Here is a 27,450-nt window from a genome sequence, read left to right on the forward strand (position 1 = left end):
TGATAAGCCTTTCTCTAATCAATAGTGATTTATAGCATTTTTCATATGATTATTGATAACTTTAATTATTTCTCTGAAAACTTTCTGTTCCTGTCTTTTGATCATATATCAATTGGGGAATAAGTTGTTTTCTTATAAATCTGAGTCAGTTCTGTATATTTTAGAAATGATGTCTTTATCAGAGACACTGCTTATAAAAAAAAAAAACTTTCCCAGTTTTCTGCTTCCCTCATAATCTTGGGTACATTGGTTTTGTTTGCATAAAACCTTTTCAATGAATGTAACCAAATTTATCCATTTTGCATTTCATAATCCTCTCTATCTCCTGTTCTGTTGTAAATTCTTCCCTTCTCCAAAAATCTGAAAGATGAGCTATTCCTTGCTCTCCTAGACTGCTTATAGTATTAGCCTTTATATCTAAATCATGAACTCATTTAGCACAGTTTCTGCTATACTATTTTTCAGTTTTTCCAGCAGTTTTGTCAAGTATTGAGTTATTATCCCAGAAACTGGAATCTTTGGGTTTATCAAATAGTAGATTACTGTAGTCATTGACTACTGTATCTTGTGAACCTAACATTCCACTGATCCACCACTATATTTCTCAACCTTTACCAAGTAGTTTTGATAACTGCTACTTTAGAACACAGTTTAAAATCTGGTATGGGTAGGCCACCTTCTGTAGCATTTTTTTTTTAAATTAATTCCCTTGGTGCTTTGGAGCTTTGCTTCTTCCAGATGAATTTTGTTATTGTTTTTTTCTAACTCTATAAACCAAATTTTTAGTAATTTAATTGGTATGACACAAAAAAGGTAAGTCAATTTATGTAAAATTGCAATTTTTATATTTTCTTGGCCTAACCACAGGCAACTGGCATTTTCCCAATTATTTAGATCTGACTTTATTTGTGTGAAAAAATGTTTATATTTATGCTCATAAAGTTCCTGGTTTTGTTTTGGCAAGTAGTCTCCCAAATATTTTATAATGTGTACAGTAGCTTTAAATTAAATTTTTCTTTCTATTTGTAGCTGTTAGGCTTTGTTAGAAATATGTAGGAATGCCCATAACTTATGAGGGCTTGTTTTATATCCTGCAATTTCCTAAAGTTATCTATTATTTCAAATAGTTTTTTACTTGATTTTCTAGAATTCTCTAAGTATATCATCCTATCATCTGCAATAAGTGACAACTTATTCTTTTCTTTGACTATTCTAATTCCTTCAATTTCTTTTTCTTCTCTTCTTGCTAAAGCTAGCACTTATAGTATAAAACTGAATAGTGGGGTGACAGTGGAAATTCTTGTTTCACCCCCAATCTTTTTGGAAGTGCTTCTAGTTTATCTCCATGTCATATAATGCTTGTTGAAGATTTTAGATAGATGCATAGTTTCATTTTAAGGAAGACTTTGCTTATTCCTATGCTTTCTAATATTTTAATAAGAATGGATGTTGTATTTTTTCAAAAGCTTTTTCTGCATCTATTGAGATAATTACATGGTTTCTACTAGTTTTGTTGTTAATATGATCAATAATGCTGATATTTTTGCTAATACTGAACCACCCTTGCATTCGTGAAATAAATCCTACCTGATCAAAGTGTATTATTTTCATGATAAGTTGCTATGTTCATTGGAGAGATTGGTCTATAACTTTCTCTTTTTTGGCTCTTCCCAGCTTAGGTATCAGCACCATATTTGTACCTTAAAAAGAATTTGGCTATAAACCTATCTAACCCTGGAGATTTTTTCATATGGAGTGCATTGATGGCTTGTTCAATTTCTTTTTCTGAGATGGGGTTATTTAAGTATTTTATTCCTCTATTATTAATCTATGCAATTTATATCTTTGTAAATATTCATCCATTTCCCTGATTGTCAAAATTATGGTCATACAATTGGGCAAAATAGTTCCTAACTATTGTTTTAATTTCCTCTTTCTTGAAGGTTAATTCAGCCTTTTTATTTTTGAAACTGGTAATACATTTTTCCTCTTTCTTTTTTTCTTTTGATTAATTGACCAAAAGTTTATCAATTTCATTGTTTTTCTTCATAAAATCAGTTTTTATTTTTATTTATTACTTCAATAGTTTTCTTAATTTCAATTTTATTAACGTCTCATTTGCTTTACAATAATTCTAAATAGGTATTTAACTGAGGATTTTCAATTTGTTTTTTTTTCTGGGTTTTGCACGCCCAATTTATTAATCTCCTCTTTCTATATTTTATTCATATAAGCATTCATATATATTAAATTACCATTAGACCCACTTTCACTGACTATTAGTTTTGGCACATGTCTCATTATTGTCATTCTCTTGAATGAAGTTATTGTTTCTATGATTTGTTGATTGACCAACTCATTCTTTACTATTAGATTATTTAGTTTCAATTAATTTTATTCTATCCTTCCATGTCCTTTTATTGCATATAATTTTTAATATATCATGATTGGAAAATTATGCATTTACTATTTCTGCCTTTTTTCACTGAATTGTAAGGTTTTTATGCCATAGTATAAGGTCAATTCTTGTGTGCATGCCATGTACCACTGGGAAGAAGGTCTATATTCCTTTTTTCCCCATTCAGTTTTCTCTAGAAGTCTACCATATCTACTTTCTATAAAATTCTATTCAGCTCCTTAATGTCTCTCTTGTTTATTTTAAAGTCAGATTTATCAGGTTCAGAGAGGGGGAGATTGAGACCCATCACTAGAATAGTTTTGCTGTCTATTTCTCCCTGTAACTCACTTAACTTCACCTTTAAGAATTTGTATGCTATATCACTTGGTGCATATATGTTTTGTAATGATATTACTACATTGTCAATGGTGCTTTTTTTCAAGATATAATTTCCTTCCTTATCTCTTTTAATTAGATTTATTTTTGCTTTTACTTTGTCTGAGATTAGGATAGCTACCCCTGCTGTTTTTTACTTTTGCTGAAGCAGAATATATTCTACTCCAGCCTTTTACCTTTACCCTGAGTATCCCCAGGTTTCAAATGTATTTCTTGTAAACGACTTATAGTAGTATTTCGGTTTTTAATCTATTCTGCTCTCTGTCTCCATTTTATAAGAGTGGTCATCCCATTCACATTCACAGTTATGATTACTATCTGTATCTTTCTCTCCTTTCCATTCTCCTGTTTATGCTTCTCCCTTCCCCTCCTCAATAGAGTTTTGCTTTTGACCACTACCTCCCTCAATATTCATTCCCTATTACACCACCCCCTATTTCTTACCCTTTATGCTTACTACTGCTTCACTCCTTTCTAGCACCCCCCCCAACTTTTTAAGTTAGATTTCTATGCTTAATGGACTATGTTATTCCTTCCTTGAACCAAATTTGAGAAGAGTAAATCTCAAACAATGCTCTTTTCCCTCCTTTCTTTCCCTCTATCATAATAAGCTTTTGTGTCTCTTCATATTTAAATGAGTATGTTATTCCTTCCTTAAACCAAAACTGATGTGAGTAAAGCTCTTTTTCCCTTTACTATATATTTTTGTGTTTCTTCATGTGATGTTATTTACCCTTTTCTGCTTCCTCCTTTCCTATTCTCCCATTACAGTGTCTTTGCACCCTTTAAATAGTTTCTTTTTAATCATCACATCAGTTAATTTATACCAACACCAACTATCTATGCATATCTCTTTTAAATGCCATAATAAATGTACACTTCTCAAGATTAACAGGCATCATCCTCCCATATAGGGGTGTTAACAGTTTGCTCTTATTGAATAATATTTTTCCTGTATATCTTTTTATTTCTCTCTCAAATCTCTTATTTGAAGATCAAATTTTCCATTGAGCTTTGGCCTTTTCATCAGAAAGGTATGGAAGTCCTTTGTTTCATTGAATATCCATCTCTTTGCCTGAAAGATTTGGCTAAATTTTGCTGGATGGTAGATCCTTGATTGTAGTTCAAATTCCTTTCCTTACAATATATCATATTCCAATCCCTCTGATATTTTAACATAGAAGCTGCAAGGTCCTGACTATAGTTCCATGATATTTGAATTATTTATTCTTGGCTGCTTGGAATATTTTCTCCTTGACCTTATAATTATTTAATTTATTTCCTTGGCTCTCTTTCTAGGAGCTAGGAGCAATTTTCCTTGATGATTTCTTGGAAGATATTGTCCAAGCTCTTTTTTCATCATGGTTTTCTGGTAGAGCAATAATTCTTAGGTTATCTTTCTTTGATTTCTTTTCCAGGTCAGTTGTTTTTCCAATGATGTATTTTAAATTATCTTGTCTTTTTTTTCATTCCTTAGATTTTGACTGGTTCTTGATACCTCATAGAGTCATTAGTTTCACTTTGTCTAATTCTAATTTTTAATGCACTGTTCTCTTCAGTTAAGTTTTGTACCTCCTTTTCCATTTGACCAAACATACTTTTTAAGGAGTTGTTCTCTTCAGTAGATTTTTTCCCATTTTTCCAATTGTATTTTTAAAATAATTGGTCAGTTTTTCTCCTACATCTCTAATTTGGCTTTTAAAATACTTCTTGAACTCTTGCAAGAATTCTTGATACCAGTTCATATTCCCTTTTAAGGTTTCAGATGAGGTATACTGTCAATGCTGTCCTCTTCTGAATATGTATTTTGTTCTTCTTGGCCTCCATAGTAGGATTCTATGGTCTTTATTTTACCTATTTGCTTTTTTGCCCATTTTGATTGCTTATTTCCTGGCTTTTCGAGTTTATCTCTGCTTCTGAAGCACAGGGGGCTCTGACCCACATTTCTTGTGCCACAAGCTGGGGCCTGATTACTGACTTTGAGTGTTGGGGCCTCTGGTTCTATCAGTTAAAGGGTATTTAATGCTATAGATCACCTGGTGCTGATTTGGAATTGTTTGGTATTTTCTGAGGCCAAGGCCATGTCTTTCTATATTTTCCTGGTGTTACACTGAAGCACACAATGTGAGTTGGGGGGGAGAGAGGTGGTCTAGTCACTTCAGCTCTCCACCTCCACAGCCCTGGACTAGATCTCATATAGGTTCAGCCACTGGTGGACAACACTATGCTGGTGCCTGTTGTTTCCCTGGTATGCCTGGGGTCCTGGGGTTGGTGCTTGCTGGCTCCACCCCTTTGGCTTCAGGATCTCTCACTAGTTGGCTGAGGTGGGGCTTGTTGAGACACCTCTCATCTGTCACTGGTCCCTTTCAGTCACAGAAAGAGGCCTCCTTCCTATTAAACTCCACAACCTTCTGCCAGTTCCAATACTTCAGGATTCTTCCTGGGGCAATATTATCTTCATTTTTCAAGGTCAACAAGGGGTAGGGGACTAGAGCACTTATGGCTAACTCTGCCATCTTGGCTTATTGAAGTTCAAGTGGTGACTTTCAAACATCTAGTCTGTGAAGTAGTTGCTGGCACTGCCACTGGCCCTGCACTTGTCTATCTCCTAGCCTCAATAGATCTTTGGACTGCACTGAGATGTATGGGAATCACCACTGCATGGGGGTGATTCAGTTCTCCAGGATTTGTGGCCACCCTGCTATGGTACATTCTATGGTGGTGCTGGCATTTATGGTTATCAGGAAAAATGGAAGGGGTGGTTAGTGAAGAGCAAGATTCTCTCTGGCTGCTACAAAACTGAAGATAGAAACTATGGCCATCATTTCATGAATTCATCACCACTCCTTCTCCTTCCCAAGAGTGAGAAGGCTTGGGCTCACCAAAATTAGGAATAGTACTTAGAGATGTTAAAGATTCATGTTTCTTGCTAAATTAGTTCAGATCTATTTTGTGAATAAGAGGTTGGCTATTCTTCAGCAGAGAATGATCAAGTGGAAAAATGATTAAATTCAGAGTACATAGAGCTGGGTCTGTATGCATGCCTTGTGACCTCAGGTAAATCATGTCACTTCTCTGTACCTCAGTTTACTCCTCTCTGCAGTTATAATAAAAATAATAGGAATAATACATAGCATTCATGCAAAATTGTAAATGTGCCCAAAGTGCTTTAAATATATTAGTTCATTTGAGTCACACAACAACTTTGGTAGGTAGGTCCCTTTATTATCCCCATTTTACAGAAAAGGTAGCTGAGGATGAGAGAAGTTAAATGACTCTCCAAGCAACATACAACTGTTAAGTGTCTGAGGGAGGATTCAGATTCATTTTTCCTCCCTCCACGTCTAGCCCTCTATTCATTAAATTCCTTTGTTTCCATAAATTCTAGGATTTTGTGACGTCTCAGAAAAGAAGTCAAAACTCCTGGGCACTTAGGAGTACTGAGCTCCTCTGAACAATACCCAGGAGTTTCAAAAGTCCTCAACAATCAAAGTCTAAATTGGTAAATATCTCAAAACTAATTTATCAAAATAATACTACCCACTAAAGGGAACAAAATGCAGGATGTTATGTTCTTGTGCAAAAGAAACTGCTCTTTGAGCTAAGGGAAATCTACTTACCTTGGAAAAGGCAAGATATTGAAAAAAAACCAAGATAAAGACACATCAAGGCATCCAATCAATTAATTCATTTAACATTAAGTCAATAGAATCCATCTAGCATTTATTCAGTATTCACTAGGAATCAAGTTTTGTGCTAGGCTGTGGTGATATAGACAACAATGAAGTAGTCTTCATCCTCAAAAGTCTTTCATTTTATGAGAGTAGTGTTTAGTTAGAGTATATATCCTTTACTGTAAGTGGAACAGAATATGGTAAAGGAAAAGAAAACTTTTTTTGGCTATATGAGGATGCTTAGTTAAACTATCACTGAATGAAGGCTTTTATACGCTACGTCCATCCATTGTAGATGTTACACCATGGAAGTCCCAGAATCAGTGTAGTGTGTTGGCTTAAGTGTCTTGCTGACTGAGCTTTGGCCAACTTTCCTCCCTAATCACTTCAGAATGGTCTAGTGTACTCTTTATTGATAACTATTGCACTTGGCCACATTTATGAACACTATGCTACTGGAGATATCCCAGGAACCAGTCAGACATTTCTTCCAATAACTCAAATATTTGCATGATCTAGAACTAGTTTAGAGGCCTAGTGGGAGCAGAATATCTACCTGTATCTTATTTGACAACCCAATATATTCCATTATGTTATTGTCCTTGAATGCATGGTATGTAAATATATGTTTGTACTCATCTGTGTTGGAGAACTTGCTAACAGATGAGTACATTGATCCTGTTGCTAAAACTCAGCAAACAAGAACAGAATAAGAAAATAGATGTGGCTTTACCTGTAGCCATGGTGAATTAAGCAGCTTAAAGTTTTCATTTAACAAGTTCATCAGATGTAGAAATTGCTCATCCTTGTACTTGAATCGTTCACGGAAAAGAATAGAGCAGATCACATTGCATGGAGCACAGCCAAGGATAAAAGTGGGATCAGTGGGCTGACCTAATGTAGAGAAAAGTTGCCAAAAAGGAAACAATTTAAAAAGAAATATTTTCAATCATGTAGGAACACGGCATCTACCTGCCAATACCTGAATATGGTGGTGTTTAATTCCTTTAAGGATAGTTGCTGTTGTTCTCTTGTACAATTTTCTTTCACCTTTATATGGAAACTAGATAAGTTTATAATACTTGGATATAAAAAGAAAGAAGAGACTTCTCTGGCTAAGTGGAGGGAGTATCCTGGTCAGTGCACCAAAGTAGAGACTTTTAGAATGACACCAAAATCAAATAGTATTTAGGATAGGGGATGGGTGAGCAACTGGACCTCACATACCCAGGAAGAAAGAATTGAAACCAACCCTTTGTTTTCCTGAGCTCCTCCACCAGGTATTTGGCTTCCTCTTGAACTCTCTCTTCAATGCTTCTCTTCCCCATCCCAAAATTCCTTAGGGTCATGAGGGAAAACCTACGGATTTGTTTCCATCTCTCTCCACGACTGAAAACAACTCCTAGACAAAAGAGAACAATAGCACATTGGTTATTCTAACACTGGAGATGGTGGAGGGTACAGTGAGCATGGTGGCCATTGTTTTTTTAATTTCCTTTTATTTTTAATCATTTAGTTTATTTTAAGTTTTCAACATTCACTTCCATAAGATTTTGAGTTCAAAATTTTCTCCTACCCTGCGGAGGCCAGGTGGCTCAGTAAGAGTGCCAGCCCCAGAGTTGGGAGACCTGGGATTGGTTATGGCCTCAGATACTTTACACCCACACAAAATAATTGGCCATGTAACCTTCAGCAAGTTAACCCCAATTGCTTAAAATTTTTTTTCCCACTCCATGCCTCCCCTTCTTCAAGACAGTGTGCTATCTGCAATAAGCTCTACAAATACATGCTCATGAAACCTATTTTCACATTAGTCATGCTGTAAAGAAGAATTAGAACCAATGGGAGGAATCATGGGAAAGAAGAAACAGCAACAACAAGAAAAACAGAACAAATTTTACACTTCAATCTGTATTAAGACTCCATAGTTCTTTTTCTAGAGGTAGATAGTATCTTCCATCATGAGTTTTTTATAACTGTCTTGATTCACTGTATGGCTGAGAAGAACCATATCTTTTAAAATTGATCACCACACAATGTTTCTATTGCTGTGTACAATGTTCTCCTGATTCTGCTTTCCTCACCCAGTATCATTTCGTGTAAGTCTTTTCTGATTTTTCTGAAGTCTATCTGCTCATAATTTCTTATAGCACAATAGATTCCATTTCATTCATATACAGCAGCTTGTTCAGTCATTCCCCAATTGATGGACATCCCCTCAATTTCCAATTCTTGGCCACCACAAAAAAAGTATTGCTGCAAATATTTTTGTACCTGTGAGTCCTTTTCCCATTTTTTATGATCTCTTTGGGATACAGACCTAGAAGTGGTATTGCTGAGTCAAAGAGTATACACAGTTTTATAGCTCTTTCTGTATTGTTCCAAATTACTCTCCAGAATGACTGGATCCTTTTGTAACTCCACCAACAATATATTAATGTTCCAATTTGCCCACATGTTCTCCAAGGTCTATCAGTTTCCTGTATTGTCAGTGAATCTGGTAGCTTTGATGTGGTACCTCAGAGTTGCTTTGATTTACATTTAGCTAATCAATAGTGATTTACAGCAGTTTTCATATGACTAGGAACAATTTTAATTCTTCGTCTGAAAACTACCTCTTCATATGATTTGACCATTTATCAATTGGGGAATGGGTTATTTTCTTTTAAATTTGACTCATTTCTCTAAACATTTTAGAAATGAGGCCTTTATTAGAGACACTGGCTATAAAAATTGTTGCCCAGCTTTCTGCTTTTCTTCTAATCTTGGTTGCATTGCCTTTGTTTGGGCAAAATCTTTTCAAATGAATATAATCAAAATCATCCTCTTTGTATTTCATAATGTTCTTTATATCTTGTTTGGACATAAATTCTTTTGTTCTCCATAAATCTGAAAGGAAAATTATTCCTTGTTCTCCTAGTTATCGGATAATATCAACCTTCATGTTTAAAGCACGTACCCATTTTGACTTTATTTTGGTATACAGTGTAAGATGTTAGTCTCTGCCTAGTTTCTGTTACACTATTTTCCAGTTTTCCAATATTTTTTGTCAAAAAGTATTTATTCCAGAATCTGGAGTTTTGATATTTATCAAACAGTAAATTACTACAGTCATTGACTATGATGTTTTGAGTACCTACATATTTCAGTGATCCACCACTGTCTTTCTTAGCCAGAACCAAGCAGTTTTGATGATTTTTGCTTTATAATACAATGAAAGATCTGGTAAACTAGGCCACCTTCCCTTGCATTTCTTTTCATTAATTTCCTTTATAGTTTGAACAATTCTTCTTCCGGATAAATTGGTAGTAATTTTTCAAGCTCTATAAAATAATTTTTTTGGTTATTTGATTGGTATGGCAATGAATAAGTAAATTAATTTAGGTAGAATTAGTTTTGTTACTATGTTAGCTTAGCCTACCAATAAGCAACTGATGTTTTTTTCCAATTATATAGATCTGACATCATTTCTGTGAAAACTGTTTTGCAATTGTGTTCATATAGTTCCCAGGTTTGTCTTTACAGGGAGTCTCCCTAACATTTTATGATGTCTACATTAACTTTTAATGGAATTTCTCTTTCTACCCCTTTCTGTTAGGTTTTGTTAGTAATGTATAGAAATGCCCATAAATTGTGTGGGTTAATTTTATACCCTCCAACTTTGCTAAATTTGTTTATTTCAAGTAGTTCATTGCTTGATTTTCTATAATTCTCTAAGTATACCATCATATCATTTGCAAAGAGTGTTTCTCTTTGTTTTTTCTTTGCCTATTCTAATTCCTCCAATTTTTTTCTTGTTTTATTGCTGAAGCTAAGATTTCTAGTAGAATTGAAGAAGAGTGGTGATAATGCACAATTTGTTTCTCCCTAGATCTTATTGGAAATGCTCTTGCTTGTCCCCATTACGTATAATGCTTGCTGATGGTATTAGATAGATGCTGTCTATCATTTTAAGGAAGACTTCATTTATTGTTATGCTCTCTAGTGTTTTTAATAGGAATGAGTGTTGCATTTTTTTAAAAGCTTTTTCTGAAACTATTGAGATATTCATATGATTTCTGCTAGTTTTGTTGTTGATATGATCAATTGTGCTGACAGTTTTCCTAATACTAAACCAGACCTGCCTTTCTGGTATAAATCTTTTTTTTAAAAGCAATCGGGGTTAAGTAACTTGCTCAGGGTTACATGGCCAGTTATTACTTCTGGGTGTGGTGCTGAGTATCTGAGCCCAGATTTGATCCAGGTCATCCCGACACTGGAGCCAGTGCTCTTACTCGCTGAGCCACCTGGCCGCCCCTAAGCAATTGGGGTTAAGTAACTTGCTCAAGGTTATACAGCCAGGTGTTTCTGGGTGGGTGCTAAGTGTCTGAGCCCGGAATTCGATCTCCAGGTCTTCTCAACACTGGAGCTGGTGCTCTTACTCGCTGTGCTATCTGGCCGCCCCTCTGTTATAAATGTTACCAGGTCATAGTATACTATCCTTGTGAGAAGTTGGTATAATCTTTTTCCTGCTGTTTTATTTAAAATGTCTTTATCTATATTCATTAGAGAGATTGGTCTATACTTTTCTTTCTCTGCTTTTACTCTTACCAGTTTAGTCATCAACTCCATATTTGTTTTGTTAAAAGAATTTGGAATTAATTCTTCTTTGCCTTTTTTTTTCCAAATAGTTTATATAGTCTTGAAATTAATAGTTATTTAAATGTTTGATAGAATTCACTTGTAAATACATCTGGCCCTGGAGAATTTTCCTCACGGAGTTCATTGGTGGCTTGTTCAATTACTTCTTCTGAAATGGGGTTATTTAAATATTTTATTTTCTCTTCTATTAACCTGGGCAATTTATATTTTACAAAAATATTTATCAATTTCACTGAAATTGTGAAATTTGTCAGTGTGCAGATGGGCAAAATAGCTCCTAGTTATTATATTATATTCTTTTTCCTTGGTAGTGACTCTATCCTTTTCATTTTTGATACTAGCAATTTGGTTTTCTTCTTTCTTTTATTAAATCAAATTAACCAAAGGCTTTCTATTTTGCTTATAAAATCTATTCTTATTTTTATATGTTAGTTTAATAGTTTTCTTGATTTCAATTTTTTAATCTCTCTTTTTTCAGAATTTTTTAATTTGGTAATTAATTAAAGATTTTTAATTTGTTCTTTTTCTAACTTTTTTATTTGCATGCCCAATTCTTTGATCTCTTTTTCCTCTATTTCATTTATGAAAGCATAGAGAATATGAAACTTCCCTTAAGAACAACTTTTACTGAATCCCATAAGTTTTGGTGTGCTGTCTCATTATTGTGATTCTCTTGGATGATGTTATTCACTTCTTTGTTTCATTGTATGACCTACTCATTCTTTCGGATTAGATTATTCAGTTTTCAATTAATTTTTAGTCTACTTTCTCTTTTTCTTTGCTTTATGGAGGGCAGTTGTGGTTAAGTGACTCATCCAAGGTCACACAGCTAGTTTTGCGTTAAGTGTATGAGGTCAGATTTGAACTCAGGTCCTCTTGACCCCAGGGTCATTGCTCTATTCACTGCGTGACCTAGCCACCCCTTAGTCTACCTTTCTATGGCCCTTTATGACATATAATTTTTATTGCATCGTGATTTAAAAATGTTGAAATTAATATTTTTGCTTTTCTAAATTGTATTTTGAGACTTTTATGAAAAAATAAATGGTCAATTTTTGTGCCGTTCCCATTTCTTATTGAGAAAAAGATATATTCCTTTATGTCCCCATTTAATTTTCTCCATAGGTCTACCATATCTAATTTTGAAAAAATTCTCTTCACCTCTTGAATTTCTTTCTTATTTATTTTGTAACTAGATTCATCTAGTTCTGAGAAGGGGAATTTGAGGTCCTCCGCTAGTATAATTTTACTCTCTATTTCTCTGTGTAACTCTCTTAATTTCTCCTCTAAGAATTTTGATACTATACCACTTGGTGCACCTATACTTAGCACTGACTTACTCCACTGTCTATGGTACCTTTTAGTAGGATGCTGTTTCATTCTTTTTTTTTTCAAATGCTTAATTAACTTCTGGTTTACATCATTTATTTCCAACCAATTTTGAGTAACAAAATTTTTGCGCATTTTCCCCTCTCCACTGTCCCTCCTATGCCACATCCCACTTGTTCCATTCCCTACTTTGATCCCTCCTCCAGCCTGACTTCCCTTCAATCATCCCCCCTCATCCCCTTCCCCCCTACTCTCTTGTAGGGAGAGATACCCTATTTAATGTGTATGTCATTCCACCCGTGAGCCAAATTCAATGAGAATAAGGTTTTGCCTTTTTGCCTTCCTGTTCTTCCCCTCCATTGTAACCATTTTCCCTTGCCTCTTTTATATAAGATAGTTTACCCCATTCTGTCACTCCCCATCTGCTTTTGTTATACTCCTCTCTCACCTCTTAATTTCGCCCTTAAAGTATCATCTCTTCCTATTAAATTGGTCCTGTGCACTCTATCTATGTATACCTGTAAACATATATACACACATTCACATAAGTATTCATATGACTATGAACCCTCCTATATAGACATATATATTTCTATTCCCTTCAACTATTTTCATACTGAGAAAAAGTTTCATCAGTTAAAATTATCATTTTTTCATATAGGAATGTAAATAGTTCAACTTTGATAAATTCATTATGATTTCTTTTTCCTGTTTACTTTCTCAAGCTTCTCTTGCTCCTTGTATCTGAATGTCGAATTGTCTATTCAACAGTGGTTTTTTCATCAAGAATGCTTGAAAGTCCTTTATTCCACTGAATGACCATATGATACTCAGTTTTCCTCAGTAGGTGATTCTTAGTTTTAATCCCAGCTCCTTTGCCCTCCAGAATATCATATTACAAACCCTTCAACCCCTTAATGTAGAACCTGCCAGATCTTGGGTTATCCTGATTGTGTTTCCACAATATTCAAATTGTTTCTTCCTGGCTGCTTGTAATATTCTCTCTTTAATCTGGGAATTCCAGAAACTGGCTAAAATATTCCTAGGAGTTTTCTTTTTGGGATCATTTTCAGGAGGTGATCGGTGGATTCTTTCAACTTCTATTTTGTCCTGTGGTTCTAAAACGTTAGGGCAGTTTTACTTGCGAATTTCTTGGAGGATGATTTCTAGGCTCTTTTTACATCATTTATTTATGCCACATTTTGAGTTGCAAATTTTCTCCCACCGCCCCAAAATAGCACTCCCACAGGATATCCCCTCCTCCAACCTGCTCTCTACCATAATTTCTTCCATACACCTTTTGACTTTTCCAGTGGATCTCTATGCCTCAGTGCCTGTACATATTATTTCCCAATGACATATAAGATAGTATTAATAATAGTATATATACTTATATATGTATATATATACACACACACATATACATATACATATATATTTGAATATTTGATTTTAAAACTTTCAATTCCAGATTCATTCCCTTCCTTGTCACCCACCCTTACTGGGAAGATAAGCAGTTCAGTATAGGTTGTACATGTGTGGCTAATGCAAAACAATAACAGAGTAGATATATTGTAAAAGACTGACTACATTTCACTTCCTCCTATCCCACCTCCCACTTGTTCTATTCTCTACTTTTATCCCATCCCTTTTCAAAAGTGGGTGCTTCCAACTTCCCTCCCCGCCAGCCTGCTCTCCCTTCCATCATCCCACCTCTCATCCCTTCCCCCGCCCACTATCCTGGAGGGTGAGATACCCTATTTCGTGTGTATTTCACTCCCTCCTCAAGCCAAATTCAATGGGAATAAGGTTGAACCATTCCCTTTTGCCTTCCTATTCGTCCCCTCTATTGTAACAAATTCCCTTTCCTCTTCTGTATGAGATAGTTTACCCCAGTCTGTCTCTCCCCATCTCCTCTCATTATATTCCTCTCACATGTTAATTTCACCTTATAGTATCATCCCTTCCTATTAAATTGGTCCTGTGCCCTCTGTCTATGTACACCTGTGAACATATACACACATATTCACATATGTATTCATATGCCCATATGCCTCATATATAGACATATTATATAAATATATATATTTCTAATCCCTTCAACTACTGAGAAAAGTTTCATAAGTTACAATTATTGTTTTTCCATGTAGGAATGTAAATAGTTCAACTTTGATAAGTTCCTTATGATTTCTTTTCCCTGTTTACCTTCTCATGCTTCTCTTGCTTCTTGTATCTGAATGTCAAATTTTCTATTCAATTCTGTTTTTTCCAGCAAGAATGCTTGAAAGTCCTCTATTCCACTGAATGACCATATTTTCCCCTGAAACATGATACTCAGTTTTTCTGGGTAGGTGATTCTTGGTTTTAATCCCAACTCCTTTGACCTCTGGAATATCATATTCCAAGCCCTTCGATTCCTCAGTGTATTAGCTGCCAGATCCTGGGTTATTCTGATTGTGTTTCCACAATATACAAATGGTTTCGTCCTGGCTGCTTGTAATATTCTCTCCTTAATCTGGGAATTCCAGAACCTGGCTATAATATTCCTAGGAATTTTCTTTTTGGGATCTTTTTCAGGAGGTGATCGGTGGATTCTTTCAACCTCTATTTTGCCCTCTGGTACTAAAACATCAGGACAGTTTTTTTTGAGAACTTCCTCGAAGATGATTTCTAGGTTCTTACTTTGGTCATGGCTTTCAGGTGGTCCAATTTTTAAATTATCTCTCCTGGATCTATTTTCCAGTTCAGTGGTTTTTCCCATAAGATATTTCAGATTGCCTTCTATTCTTTCATTTGTTTGGATCAGTTTAACAGCATCTTGATTTCTCATAAAGTCATTAGCTTCCATTTGCTCCAATCTAATTCTGAAGGAATGATTCTCCTCATTGAGCTTTTGAGATTCTTTTTCCATCTGGGAAATTCAACTTTTTAAGGCATTCTTCTCCTCATTGACTTTTTGAGCCTCTTTTGCCATTTGAGTCAGTCTGTTTTTTAAGGTATTATTTTCCTCAGTCAGGCTGTTGACTCTCATTTCATAATTTTCTTCCATGGTATTCATTTTTCTTCCCAATTTTTCCTCCACTTCTCTTATCTTCTTCTTAAGGTCCTCTATGGCCTGTAACCAGCTTGTATTTTCCTTTGAAGCTTTTGGGGCAGGAGTTCTGACTTCACTGTTTCCTCCTGTTCCATGCTTTGCTCCTTTTTGTCCCCAAAATAGGAGTGTAATGTAGGAATCTTCTGTCTGCTATGTTTCCTTTGCCTGCTCATTTTGCCACTCAATTACTTGACTTTTGGGCTTTTTGCCATAGTAGGACTCTGCCACCAGACAGGGGAGGTTTTCTCCCAAATGCTGGGGTTTTCTCTGCTGCCAGAGGTATTAGATGGGTGCCCTCTCTGAGGTCTCCACATGTTCTGGCAAGCTGGACACACACCCCAGGACCTCCACCCTAGATTGCAATCCAGATCCAAGCAGGGTAAAGCAAGAGCGATTACCCGTCAGACTGGTGCTTTGGTGCTACACTCTGCAGGCCAGGAACTGAAGCTGCTACGTGGCACTGGCTGGCTGTGCCTGCATCTCAGGAGCTTTTTGCCCTGAGGGTAAGAGCCATGTACTCCCACTTACTGGTCCTAAAGTACAGACTGCACAGACCTCTCACTTTGTCCTTCGCATCTATGTGTTCATAAATGTGGAAACTGCCACCGCTGCTGCTGATCTGGAGTCCCTCTGGCTGGTGGCTGGTCAGGCCCGCCCTGGGGCTAAAGCCTCTGCGTGGGGCTTGGTTCTCAGCTCCCAGAGTGCTGCACTGGCCGATTCCTGTTGGCCTGACGAGCTGTCTTCAGCGGGAGGTTAGCTTCTCTCTGTCATTTTGTGGGTTCTGCAGCTCCAAAGTTTGTACAGAGTCCCCTCTTTACATGGATTGGGGAAGGTGGAAGCTGGAGCCACGAGAAGGTCATACTTCTACTTTGCCATCTTGGCTGCACCCTCCCCCCCCCCCCATTCTAATTTTTAATGATTTTTTTTCCTCAGTTAGTTTTTCTACCTACTTTTCCATTTGGCCAATTTTACTTTTTAATAGGTTGTTTTCTTCAGTGTACTTTTTTTTTTCCCATATGGCCAATTGTAATTTTTAAGGACTTTTTTCTCTATAATCACTTTTTGCCTTTCCTTTTCCAAGTTGTTGACTCTCTCTTCCATACCTTTCATTTGTTTTCCAAATTTTTCTTCCAGCTCTCTTATTTCTCTTTTAAAATACTTCTTTAAGGGCAGAGCCAAGATGGCAGAGTAGAAGCACTAACTTGACATGGGCTACTGCTCCAATTACTTCAAATACATGTAAAATATGACTCTAAGCAAACTTTAGAGCTACAGAAACCACAAATTGACAGAGATAATCAAATATCCCACTGAAGTAAGCCTGGCAGGAGGACAGGAAATGATCATTCAGAGCGTACGTGCTCTATCACACCAAGCTAGGAGTTGAGCACGTTTCAGTGTCAGTGCCCCAACCAGTGACCACCAGAAGAGTCTTCAGGAGGGTGAATCTTCAGTAGCTGTGGTCGTTTCCAGATTTCTCAACCCATAATGATTGAAGAGCATGGTCTTGTCTCCTAGGCTAGAGGCAGCCTGAGGTGCAGTGGCCCAACAGCCAACACTGTGTAGTTGTTTCCAGAGCTCCTGGCCTGCAGATTGTAGGGGGCCCAAGCAATCATGCAGAGGGTAATTGCTCTTGCTTTAACCTGTTTGGATCTGGATTGCTGTCTAGTGTGGAGGTGCTGCGGTGAATGACCAGCTTGCCAGTGCCCGTGGAGTCCTCAGAGAGGGCACCCATTTCATAACTCTGGTAGCAGAGAAAACCCCAGTGTTTGGAATGAAAGCTCCCCAGTATGGTGGCAGAGTCCTACTGTGGCAAAAAGCCCAGGGGTCAAGTGACTGAGAGGTGACATGACCAGGCAAAGGAAACAAAGACGACAGAATATTCTAACATTAGACTTCTATTCTGGGGACAAAAAGGAGCAAAGCATGGAACTGTAGGAAAACAGTGAAGTCAGAACTCCTGCACCAAAAGCTTCAAAGGAAAATATGAGCTGGTTACAGGCCATAGAGGTCCTTAAGAAGCAGATAAGAGAAGTGGAGGAAAAATTGAGAAGAGATGAGAATGATGCAAGAAAATTATGAAATGAGAGTCAACAGCTTGACTGAGGAAAATAGCACCTTAAAAAACAGACTAACTCAAATGGCAAAAGAGGCTCAAAAAGGCAATGAGGAGAAGAGTGCCTTAAAAAGTCAAATTTGCCAGAAGGAAAAAGAATCTCAAAAGCTCACTGAGGAGAATCATTCCTTCAGAATTAGATTGGAGCAAATGGAAGCTAATGACTTTATGAGAAATCAAGATGCTTTTAAACAGATCAAAAGTAATGAAAGAATTTTGAGGCAATGTGAAACATCTCATGGGAAAAACCAGTGACCTGGAAAATAGATCCAGGAGAGATAATTTAAAAATTATTGGACAACCTGAAAGCCATGACCAAAGTAAGAACCTAGAAATCGTCCTCCAGGAAGTTCTCAAAGAAACCTGCCCTGTTGTTTTAGTACCAGAGGGCAAAATAGAGGTTGAAAGAATCCACCGATCACCTCCTGAAAATGATCCCAAAAAGAAAACTCCTAGGAATATTTTAGCCTTGTTCCAGAATTCCCAGATTAAGGGGATAATATTACGAGCAGCAAGGAAGAAAATTTGAAGATTGTGGAAACACTATTAGGATAACCCAGGATCTGGCAGCTTCTACACTGAGGGATCGAAGGTCTTGGAATATGATATTCTGGAGTTCAAAGGAACTGAGATGAAAACCAGGAATCACCTACCCAGAAAAACTGAGTATCATCTTTCAGGGGAAAATATCCTCTTTCAGTGGAATAGAGGAATTTCAAACATTCTTGATGAAAAAACTAGAGTTGAATAGAAAATTTGACATTCAGATACAAGAAGCATGAGAAGGTAAACAAGGAAAAGAAATCATAAGGAGCTTATCAAAGTTGAACTATTAACATTCCTACATGGAAAAACAATAAGTGTAACTGATGAAACTTTTCTCAGTATGATAATAGTTGAAAGAAATAGAAATATCTATATATATACATATATATGTCTATATATGAGTATATATGGACATATGAATACATATGTGAATATGTGTATCTATGGTATAGGTATACGTAGATAGAGTGCACAGGACCCATTTAACAGGAAGGAATGATACTTAAAAGGTGAAGTTAAGAGGTGAGAGAGGAATATAACAAGAGGAGATGGGCAGAGACAGAATGGGGTAAACTATCTCATATAGAAGAGGCAAGGGAAAATGGTTACAATGGAGGGGAAGAATAGGAAGGCAAAGGGGAATGGGTAAACCCTATTCCCATTGAATTTGTCTTAGGGAGGGAATGAAATACACTCTAAATAGGGTATCTAACCTTACAGGAGAGTAGGGGGGAAGGGGATGAGAGAGGGGATGATGGAAGGGAGGGCAGGCTTGGGGGGAGGTGTAATGGGAATGTAAATTTAAAGATCTTCCCTACCCCTAGGCTAAAGTGCACCTGGAGCCTGGGGTGGGAGGCTTGTTTTGCAGTAGATACTTTTTGATTGGCCAATGGGTCCAAAAGGTTGTTACATTCTCTGAGCCAGGAGAAGGCTATGTAAGCCCTGATGTGAGGCTTTGTTTTGGGCTCACTTTGAGAAGTGTTCTGTGATTTGATCTGGATTCTGGGAAGCCGTTGTCCAGAGCACCCCGGGTTTGAAAAACCCAGATGTTGAAACCCAGATGTTGATTGGGTATGAATATAATGGTTGGACAGTTTGTAAAGTTGTCTACTTGTTCTGTTTCTGTCTTGATAATTCTGCCTGTATACTTTGAAGTTCAGGGTGCTGACATTTTTACCCTGAACAAGGTAAAGGATACATATTTGACTGATTAAAATAAGCTTGTTAACCCATTTTGAGTTGCTTTCCTTTAACAAAGCAGATCTAAGAACCTGTGGTGGCAGACACCCTGGGGACGCTGGGGTGCTTGCCGCTACAGCAACTTAAAATGGGTTAACAAGCTTACTTTAATCAGTCAAATATGTATCATTTACCTAGTTGAGGGAGAAAAGGTCAGCAACCCGAACTTCAGAGTATACAGACATTATTATCAATCAATCAAGTAGACAGAGAAACAGATCAAGCAGATAGTTTTCCAAATTGTCCAACAATTACATCCATACCAAATCAACATCTGGGTTTTTCAAATCCAGGGGGCTCTCAACAACAGCTTCCCAGAGTCTCATCTGATCAAATCACAGAACACTTCTCAAAATGAGCCCCAAAACAATGCTACACATCAGCGCTTGTATAGCATTGTCCTGGCTCAGACAATGTAACAACCTTATTGACCCACTGGTCAATCAAAAAGTATCTACTGAAAAACAAGCCTCCCACCCCAGGCTGCAGGTGAATTTTAGCCTAGGGGCAGGGAAGATCTTAAAAATTTACATTCCCATTACAGCATATGTATGCTCATGTATACATAGACAGAGGGCACAGCATGAGTTGAATATGAAAGGATGATATCTAAAAAATAAAAATTAAGATGTGGAAGGGGAATTTATTGGGAGAAGGAGATAGGGAGAGATACATTAGGGTGAATTATCTCATATAAAAGAGGCAAGAGAAAACTGTTATATTAGAGGGGAAGAACAGGAAGGTGAAAGGGAATGGGACAACCTGATTCTCAATGAATTTGGCTTAAATAGGAAATAACATACACACTTAATTGGGTATGTTACTCAACAGGAAAATAAGGGGGTTGGGATAAGAAGGTGGATGATAGAAGGGAGGGCAGAATTGGGGAGAGGGTAGTTACAAGCTAACATTTTTTTTAAAAGGGATAGGGTCAAAGGAGAAAATAGAATAAGTGGAAGGGTGGGATAGGATGGAGAGAAACTTAGTCTTTTACAATATAACTACCAGGGAAATGATTTGGGTAACTATACATGTACAACTTATATTGAATTGCTTACATTACCAGTGGGGGTGGGTAAAGAAGAGAAAAAGAAAAATATCTGGAAGTCAAAGTTTTAAAAACAAATGTTTAAAAAAAGTTTGTTTTCTTTTTTACATGCAACTGAGAAATAAGGTATACAGGCACAGGGTATAAAAATTGATCTTGCCCTACTAGAAAGTTAGAAGGGGTATGGAGGAGGATATAAGAGAGAACAGATTGGGGGAAGGGCTTTTCAGTAGGCTAGCTATTTTGGGGTGGGGTAGGGGAAAGAAATGGAAAAATATATCTCAAAATCTTGTGGAAATGAATGATGAAAACTAAAATAAGTAAATAAATACATAAATAAAATCCTTCTTTAGTTCTTCCAAGAGGGCTTTTGGGGCATGAGACCAATTCACATTACCCTTTGAGGTTTCAGAGCTGTGTCTGTTGACAATGTTGTCCTCTTTTGAATATGTATTATAATCTTCCTAGTCACCACAATAATTCTCTAAGATCATTGCTTTTTTTTTTGTGAGAGTGATTTTCTTCTTGTTGTCGTTGTGAATTTTTGCTCATTTCATTTTCCTTTTTCCTGATTTTTAAAGTTGATCTTTGTTTCTGGGGCACAGGGCCATTGCCCCAAGATTCTTGTTTTGTAGTCTATGGGCCTGGTCACTGACTTTGTGTTCTGGGGCTTCAAGTGATGGCATCTAGAGAATGTACGGTCTGGTAGTTTGACTCTTGCTGAGCTGAAGCTGTGGTGATGGCTGGTGTGTGCAGAAGCAAGGTGGGCTTTTTTTTCTGAATTCACCTGTGTCTACACTGAAGGTCCTGTGGTGGAGTTGGATATCTGGCCAGTAGCAGATGACTGCTCACCCAGAACTATACAGAAGCACTGAGAATTTCAGCTGCTAGACAATGCCAGCCCACTTGAAGTTGTGCTAAAGGATGGGGAGGAATGGCTGCTTGAGGATGCCTGCATGCCTCCCAGCACATGTGGTGGTTCTCTAAGGTGGAGTCTGCAAGCTCACCTTACTATACCAAGGAATGGGGATATAGATGTCTTGGTGTTGGCTCTTGTCTACTCCCCCAACCTGGGGCTTAGCATATCCCCCTGGTTTTCTGAAGTGGGGCTTACTGCTGGCTTGCTGGGATGCCTTCCATTCTGTATTGCTCCCCTTCCACCAGAGGAAAAGGAAACTTTCCTCTTAAACTTCCAAATATCCTGTTCTAAAAGACTGCTGCATCCCATCTTTCTGCCGACTTAGTTGTTCCAGGATTTTTCCTGGGGTGACATTTTCTGTGTTTTCAAGGTCAATAAGAGACTGAGAGAGACTTATTGCTTACTTCAACATCTTGACTCCTAGGTGATCTGTTGGTGACAAAGTTTTTGGCTTAATTCATTGATCAAGTTGAATTTTATTCAATTCAAACCAAAATGCAATGTAGCGTGGTAGGTATCAGCAACCTAACACGTGGAGATCTTGTTTTAGGTGCTGAGAGTAGAATTAAAATGAAGCCTGTAACTATGCTCTGGGGGAAAGGGTGGGCTACATTCTACTGGATATATTCTGACATACCTTTTTGCCTGTCAGTGACTCTTTTAAATAATGTAAACTTACCTTGTCCTTTGAGTACATCTTCAAAAATTGGTACAAATCCTCTGTCTGCAAAGCCATCTCCTTGATCAATTAGCGCTTCCTTTATAATGTCATATCCATGTAGCACTACAACAGGCTGGGTTCCAAAATAAAGAGTATAAATAGGACCATATTTTTCAGCCAGCTGTGAAAAGAATGCCAAGAAATAGGAAGACATTCAGTGTGAAACTTCAGAAAGTTGGAATTTGCCCCCACAACTACCTGATCACATGATATATGGATGTGTATATATGTGAACTATATATGCATGGGAACATATGTTGCTAATGAATACTGAGGATACAAAAGCATAAGCTGTGGGACAACAAAAACAAATTCTTATTCCTTCAGTTTGCTCCTTGGAAATCCATGTCATTGTGTGGCACACTATTTTTCTCAGGTAGTTTCCTTTTGGCCCACTGATACTATCTAGTTTAAGAAGTTTATAGAAAAGGGCCTGGGGTCAATGTTGGATAGATGAACCATGGAATATTTCTAGGAGGATGTGGAAAAAAGTCACACAGGATCCAGAGGGAATTGCCATCTCCTCACAAAAATTATCTACTCTCTTTGCCTCTCTTCTCATTTCTGGAATTCTTGCATTATTTTTTCAGTCATTTAAAGTCAACTCCAGGGGCTGCTAGGTGGCGCTATGAGTAAAGCTCGGGCCCCAGAGTCAGGAGGACCTGAGTTCCGTTGTGGCCTCAGGCACTTAACATACCCCCACCCCCCAAAAAATAAACTAGCCCTGTAACCTTGGGCAAGTTACTTAACCCAAATTGTCCTCCAAAAGGCAAAAAACAAACAAACAAAAACATAAAATAAATGATACTTGACTCCTTAAACTGATCTAGTGAGTAATAAAATCTTATACAAAAAACATAAAGTCAACTACAGCTGATCATTTCAAAGTTACTAAAGGTCTCTGAATAGCCAGATTTGATGGCCTTATCTCAATTCATATTTTCATATGTCTTTACAGCATTTGTCATTGTTTCTTACCCTCTTCTTTCATATATTCTCTTCTCTCTGGGTTTTTCTAATTCTAACTCTCTCTCTCTCTCTCTCTCTCTCTCTCTCTCTCTCTCTCTCTCTCATTATGTCCCTTCCTTGGTATTCAGTTAAATATCTTTTTTTAATCTATTATCAAAATTTCCCACAGCTTGACATAAAGCTCAGAGACTTGGATTTTGCAGAATGTTTTATTTCTCTTTTTGAAATTTGTCTGTTGAAATATTTGAGGCTAATGGTTCCATAAAACATCAATAAATAGTAAAACAAAGTCAAAATTCCCCAAAAAAGGGGAGAGGAGGTAGTAGGAGCTTGGACATTCAATACATCTCTGGAGACCTTTCTGTTATTGATTTCCACGATACTGATCTATTCTGCTTCTCCTGCTATAGGTCTGGCTGCTTTTACTCTATCCCCATCTCAGGATCATCATAAACTTCCTGCCCACTAAGTCTCTTTTCTGAGCCCTTCTTTCTTTCTATTCCCTTGGAGATCTCATGACCTGCCATTGCCCTCTCTAAGTAGGTGATCTCAGCATCCATGTTTTTAATAATCATTTCTAAGCAGAAGACTCCCACAGCTACATGACTAGCATTTATCATATTTGAAGGCCAAGTTCACATGGTCAACTATTTATAAATGATTTCTCAACCTGGATATCCTGTTGGAATTTGCATTTAACCTGTCCATAATGCAACTAATTTGTTTTTCTCTAAAGCTACCATTTCCTCCAAACTAGGAGGCACTTCCATCCACCCTGACAGGCACTTATTTGTATTTGACTTTTCATTTTTACTTACAACACATATCCAATTGATTATGGTCAGGTCTTGTAGATTCTATGTCTCCCACATCTATTCTGTCTTGCTTCCTCAACTGTCCACTAACCTCACCCTCTCTTTCTTAGAATATTCTTTTTAAAAATTCTAATATTTATTTGCTTATTTATTTTTGGTTTTCAACATTCACTTACATAATATTTTGAGTTCTAAATCTTCCCGCTTCTCTCTTTCTCATTTCCCTAGAAGGCATGAAATCTTATATAGGCTATTCATGCACAATTACATGCACAATGACATAAATCATCATTAGTCATGTTGTGAAAGAAGATCATTGCATTGTTGAGAAGCATTAAGTCTTTCAAAGTTCTTTATCACAGTGTTGGTGTTACTGTGTACACTGTTCTACTGGAACCAGTCACTTCACCCAGTACCATTCATGTGAGGGTTTCCAGGTTTTTCTGAAATCTACCTACTCTTAATTTCTTAAAGCAAATATTATTCCATTCATTTACCACAAGTTGTTTAGCCATTCCCCAATTAATGGACATCCCCTTGATTTCCAAATCTTTGCCACCACAGAAGGACCACAAGGCTTTTCCAACTGTTCATGCAGCTGAAATCTTTTACTCTGTGTTATCTCCACAATATTGAGCACATAGTAGGTACTTAATAAATTATATTTTATCCATTTTTTCCCCAATAGAATCTTAGTTAAATCCCCTAATTCTAATAATTGTCCTTGGCAATTAAGGATCTCCACAACTAACAATTTAACATTGCTATGGCACAGTTTTGACCATGCCATTCCTCTGCTCAAAAGTCTACAGGGGTTCCCTACTGCCTCCATAATGTGATGCTTTAAGGACGGCACAGCTGATTCCAACCTAATTGTCCAGATTTGTTTTTTATTACCTCTCATCCCAAACATTATGTTCTTGTCAAACTTCCCTGTTAACTAAATTATTTAACAACTCCTAACTGTTGACCACACTGTCTCCCATGCCAGGAATTCATTCCCACCCTCTCTTGGAATAGGAATCTGTTATGTTCAAGGTCCAGTCCAGGGGTTCTCTCCTACTTGAAAATTCTTTCAGTTTCAATTATGAGTGCTGTGTCCCCTACTAATTCTACTTACTTATCTATGAATTTGTTGTATCTTCCTAGTAGAATGCAAGCTCCTTGAGGACAAGAATATTTCCTTTTTAGGAGAGATGATTCCATTCACCATATGTTTCTTTCCTGTGTCTGACATGGTACTTGGCACATAGTAGGTACAGAAGAAGTTGTCTTTAAATGAATGGTTTATTTTTGTCTTTGTCTCCCCAAAACCTAGTATGATGTATTACACATAGAAAATATTTGGTACTGTTGTTGCATTTCTTCTTCTGCTACCAAAATGCTCACCAAACAACCAATGTGTACCTGACGTCATTGCTAAAGGAGGTATCACTCATAGAGCTCTGAACTCACCTTCCATGACCTAGGTCTCTAAAACAGTAGGAGTCCAGATTCAATTATTTTTTTGAAACCTTTGTGTCTCCCCCCACAACCCAAGTAGGTAGGACCTAAAATCCCCAAACAGCCCCTGTACCTGGAAGAGAGAAGCAGTGAAGTTCTTTGTATTCAATTGCAGGATGTTGCCAATAAAGGGAAGAGGAGTGGGACCTGGTGGGAGCTTCCCCCTTTTGAATCCTTGGCTCCATAGAAACAATAAGGTAAGGAAAAGGATAAAAGTCAGGAGGATAGTCGTGCTGAGTCCCCAAGGATCCATTGCCCTGACATATGGTCCTGCAGCTCTCAGAGAAACTGAAACAGTTGCCATACTTTTATAATCATTGGTAGATAGCAAGGGGTGGGAGTGCCCAACCAGTAAACAGATAGTTCTTGTAGACAAATGAGGTTAGTTTTCCATTAACTTTGATTAGTTTGTCAATCAAGAGATAAGTAAGAAAATGTCTACAGTGAACCTTTGTGATCCTGTAATTCCACCACCACCACAATCCCTCCCCTCAGATCAAAGAAGCAGGCAGGCTAGTGATCTCCTGCCCCTAAGTCTAACCTTAATGTGTGGAATGACTTGCAGTGAAGTTTCCTCATTCTGAATATCATATATACATTCTTATTACTTCCTTATATTTTATCATTAAGTTCAGTCTTGTTTCCCCATATATATGAAAGTCGTTGTGTGTTTCAAGGTAATGTAAGAGCTATTGAGTATTAATACAATTAATTGGATTAACTATTGAGACCAAATTAGAGGTGTTTTTAGTTTGGGGAAAGGAATGTTAGTGTGAGAGGTAACAAAGGTGTAAGTTTCTACAGAACTGCAAGAACTGCCCAGCCTGGAATTATAATGAAAGCTAGAAAAAGAAACAAACAAAATATCTTTGCAAATTCTAAGAATTAATCATTAAGAAGTTGAAAATAGGATATTGGGATTGCTTAAAAAAATAACAACAGAAGTTTTTTTACTATCTCTGCTTGACCTGTTCCCTGAACTTGTAAAGGTAAAATTAATAGAGTTTGTGAAACACGTGATCAAAATGTTTTAATGAAAACCCCTAGGAATATTAAAGCCAGGTTCCAGAATTCCCAGATTAAGGAGAGAATATTACAAGCATCCAGGAAGAAACAATTTGAATATTGTGGAAACACAATGAGGATAACCCAGGATCTGGCAGCTAATACACTGAGGGATCAAAGGGCTTGGAATATGATATTCTGGAGGTCAAAGGAGCTGGTATTGAAACCAACAGTCACCTACCCAGCAAAACTGAGTATCATGTTTCAGAGGAAAATATGGTCATTCAGTGGAACAGAGGACTTTCAAGCATTCTTGCTGAAAAAACCAGAGTTGAATAGAAAATTTTACATTCAGATACAAAAAGCAAGAGAAGCATGAGAAGGTAAACAGGAAAAACAAATCATAAGAAACTTAGTAAAGTTGAACTATTAACATTCCTACATGGAAAAACAATAATTGTAACTTATGAAACCTTTCTCAGTAGCTGAAAGGAATAGAAATAGAAATAGAAATAGAAATATATATATATATGTGTGTATATATATATTTTTACATATATATGTATAAATGTCTATATATCAGGGTTTATGGGCATATGTTTACAGGTATACATAGATAGAGGGCATAGGACCAATTTAACAGGAAGGAATGATACTTAAAAGGTGAAATTAAGAGGTGAGAGGGGAATATAATGAGAGGAGATGGGGATAGACAGAATGGGGGTAAACCATCTCATATAGAAGAGGCAAGGGAAAATGGTCACGATAGAGGGGAAGAAGAGGAAGGCAAAAGGGAATGGGTCAAACTTATTCCCATTTAATTTGGCTCAGGGAGGGAATGAAATACACACTAAATAGGGTATCTCACCATACAATAGAGTAGGGGGAATGGGGATGAGAGAGGGGATGATGGAAGTGAGGGTAGGCTGGCAGGGGATGGAAGTTGGAAGTACCCACTTTTGAAAAGGGATGGGAACAAATTAGAGAATAGAACAAGTGGGAGGTAGGATAGGAAGGAAGGAAATATAGTCAGTCTT

General features: G+C 37.1%; 1 protein-coding gene across 1 annotated transcript in view; it reads right to left on the reverse strand.

The window, feature by feature from the left end:
- Window positions 1–25,712, reverse strand: part of LOC138148601 (cytochrome P450 2C23-like) — a 37,859-nt gene extending 12,147 nt beyond the window's left edge. Inside the window, exons 1-4 of the mRNA XM_069071378.1 lie at window positions 25,482–25,712; window positions 22,080–22,242; window positions 7,721–7,870; window positions 7,202–7,362 (exon numbers count right to left, since the gene is read on the reverse strand). Of these exons, the coding sequence (XP_068927479.1) occupies window positions 7,202–7,362; window positions 7,721–7,870; window positions 22,080–22,242; window positions 25,482–25,712 (705 nt within the window). The remainder of the gene's footprint in view (window positions 1–7,201; window positions 7,363–7,720; window positions 7,871–22,079; window positions 22,243–25,481) is intronic.
- Between the last annotated feature and the right edge of the window lie 1,738 nt (window positions 25,713–27,450).

Source organism: Petaurus breviceps, unplaced genomic scaffold (genome assembly GCF_028583685.1).
Source record: "Petaurus breviceps papuanus isolate PSGF00001 unplaced genomic scaffold, PetGlider_PUasm1.0 90825, whole genome shotgun sequence".
Taxonomy (NCBI): domain Eukaryota; kingdom Metazoa; phylum Chordata; class Mammalia; order Diprotodontia; family Petauridae; genus Petaurus; species Petaurus breviceps.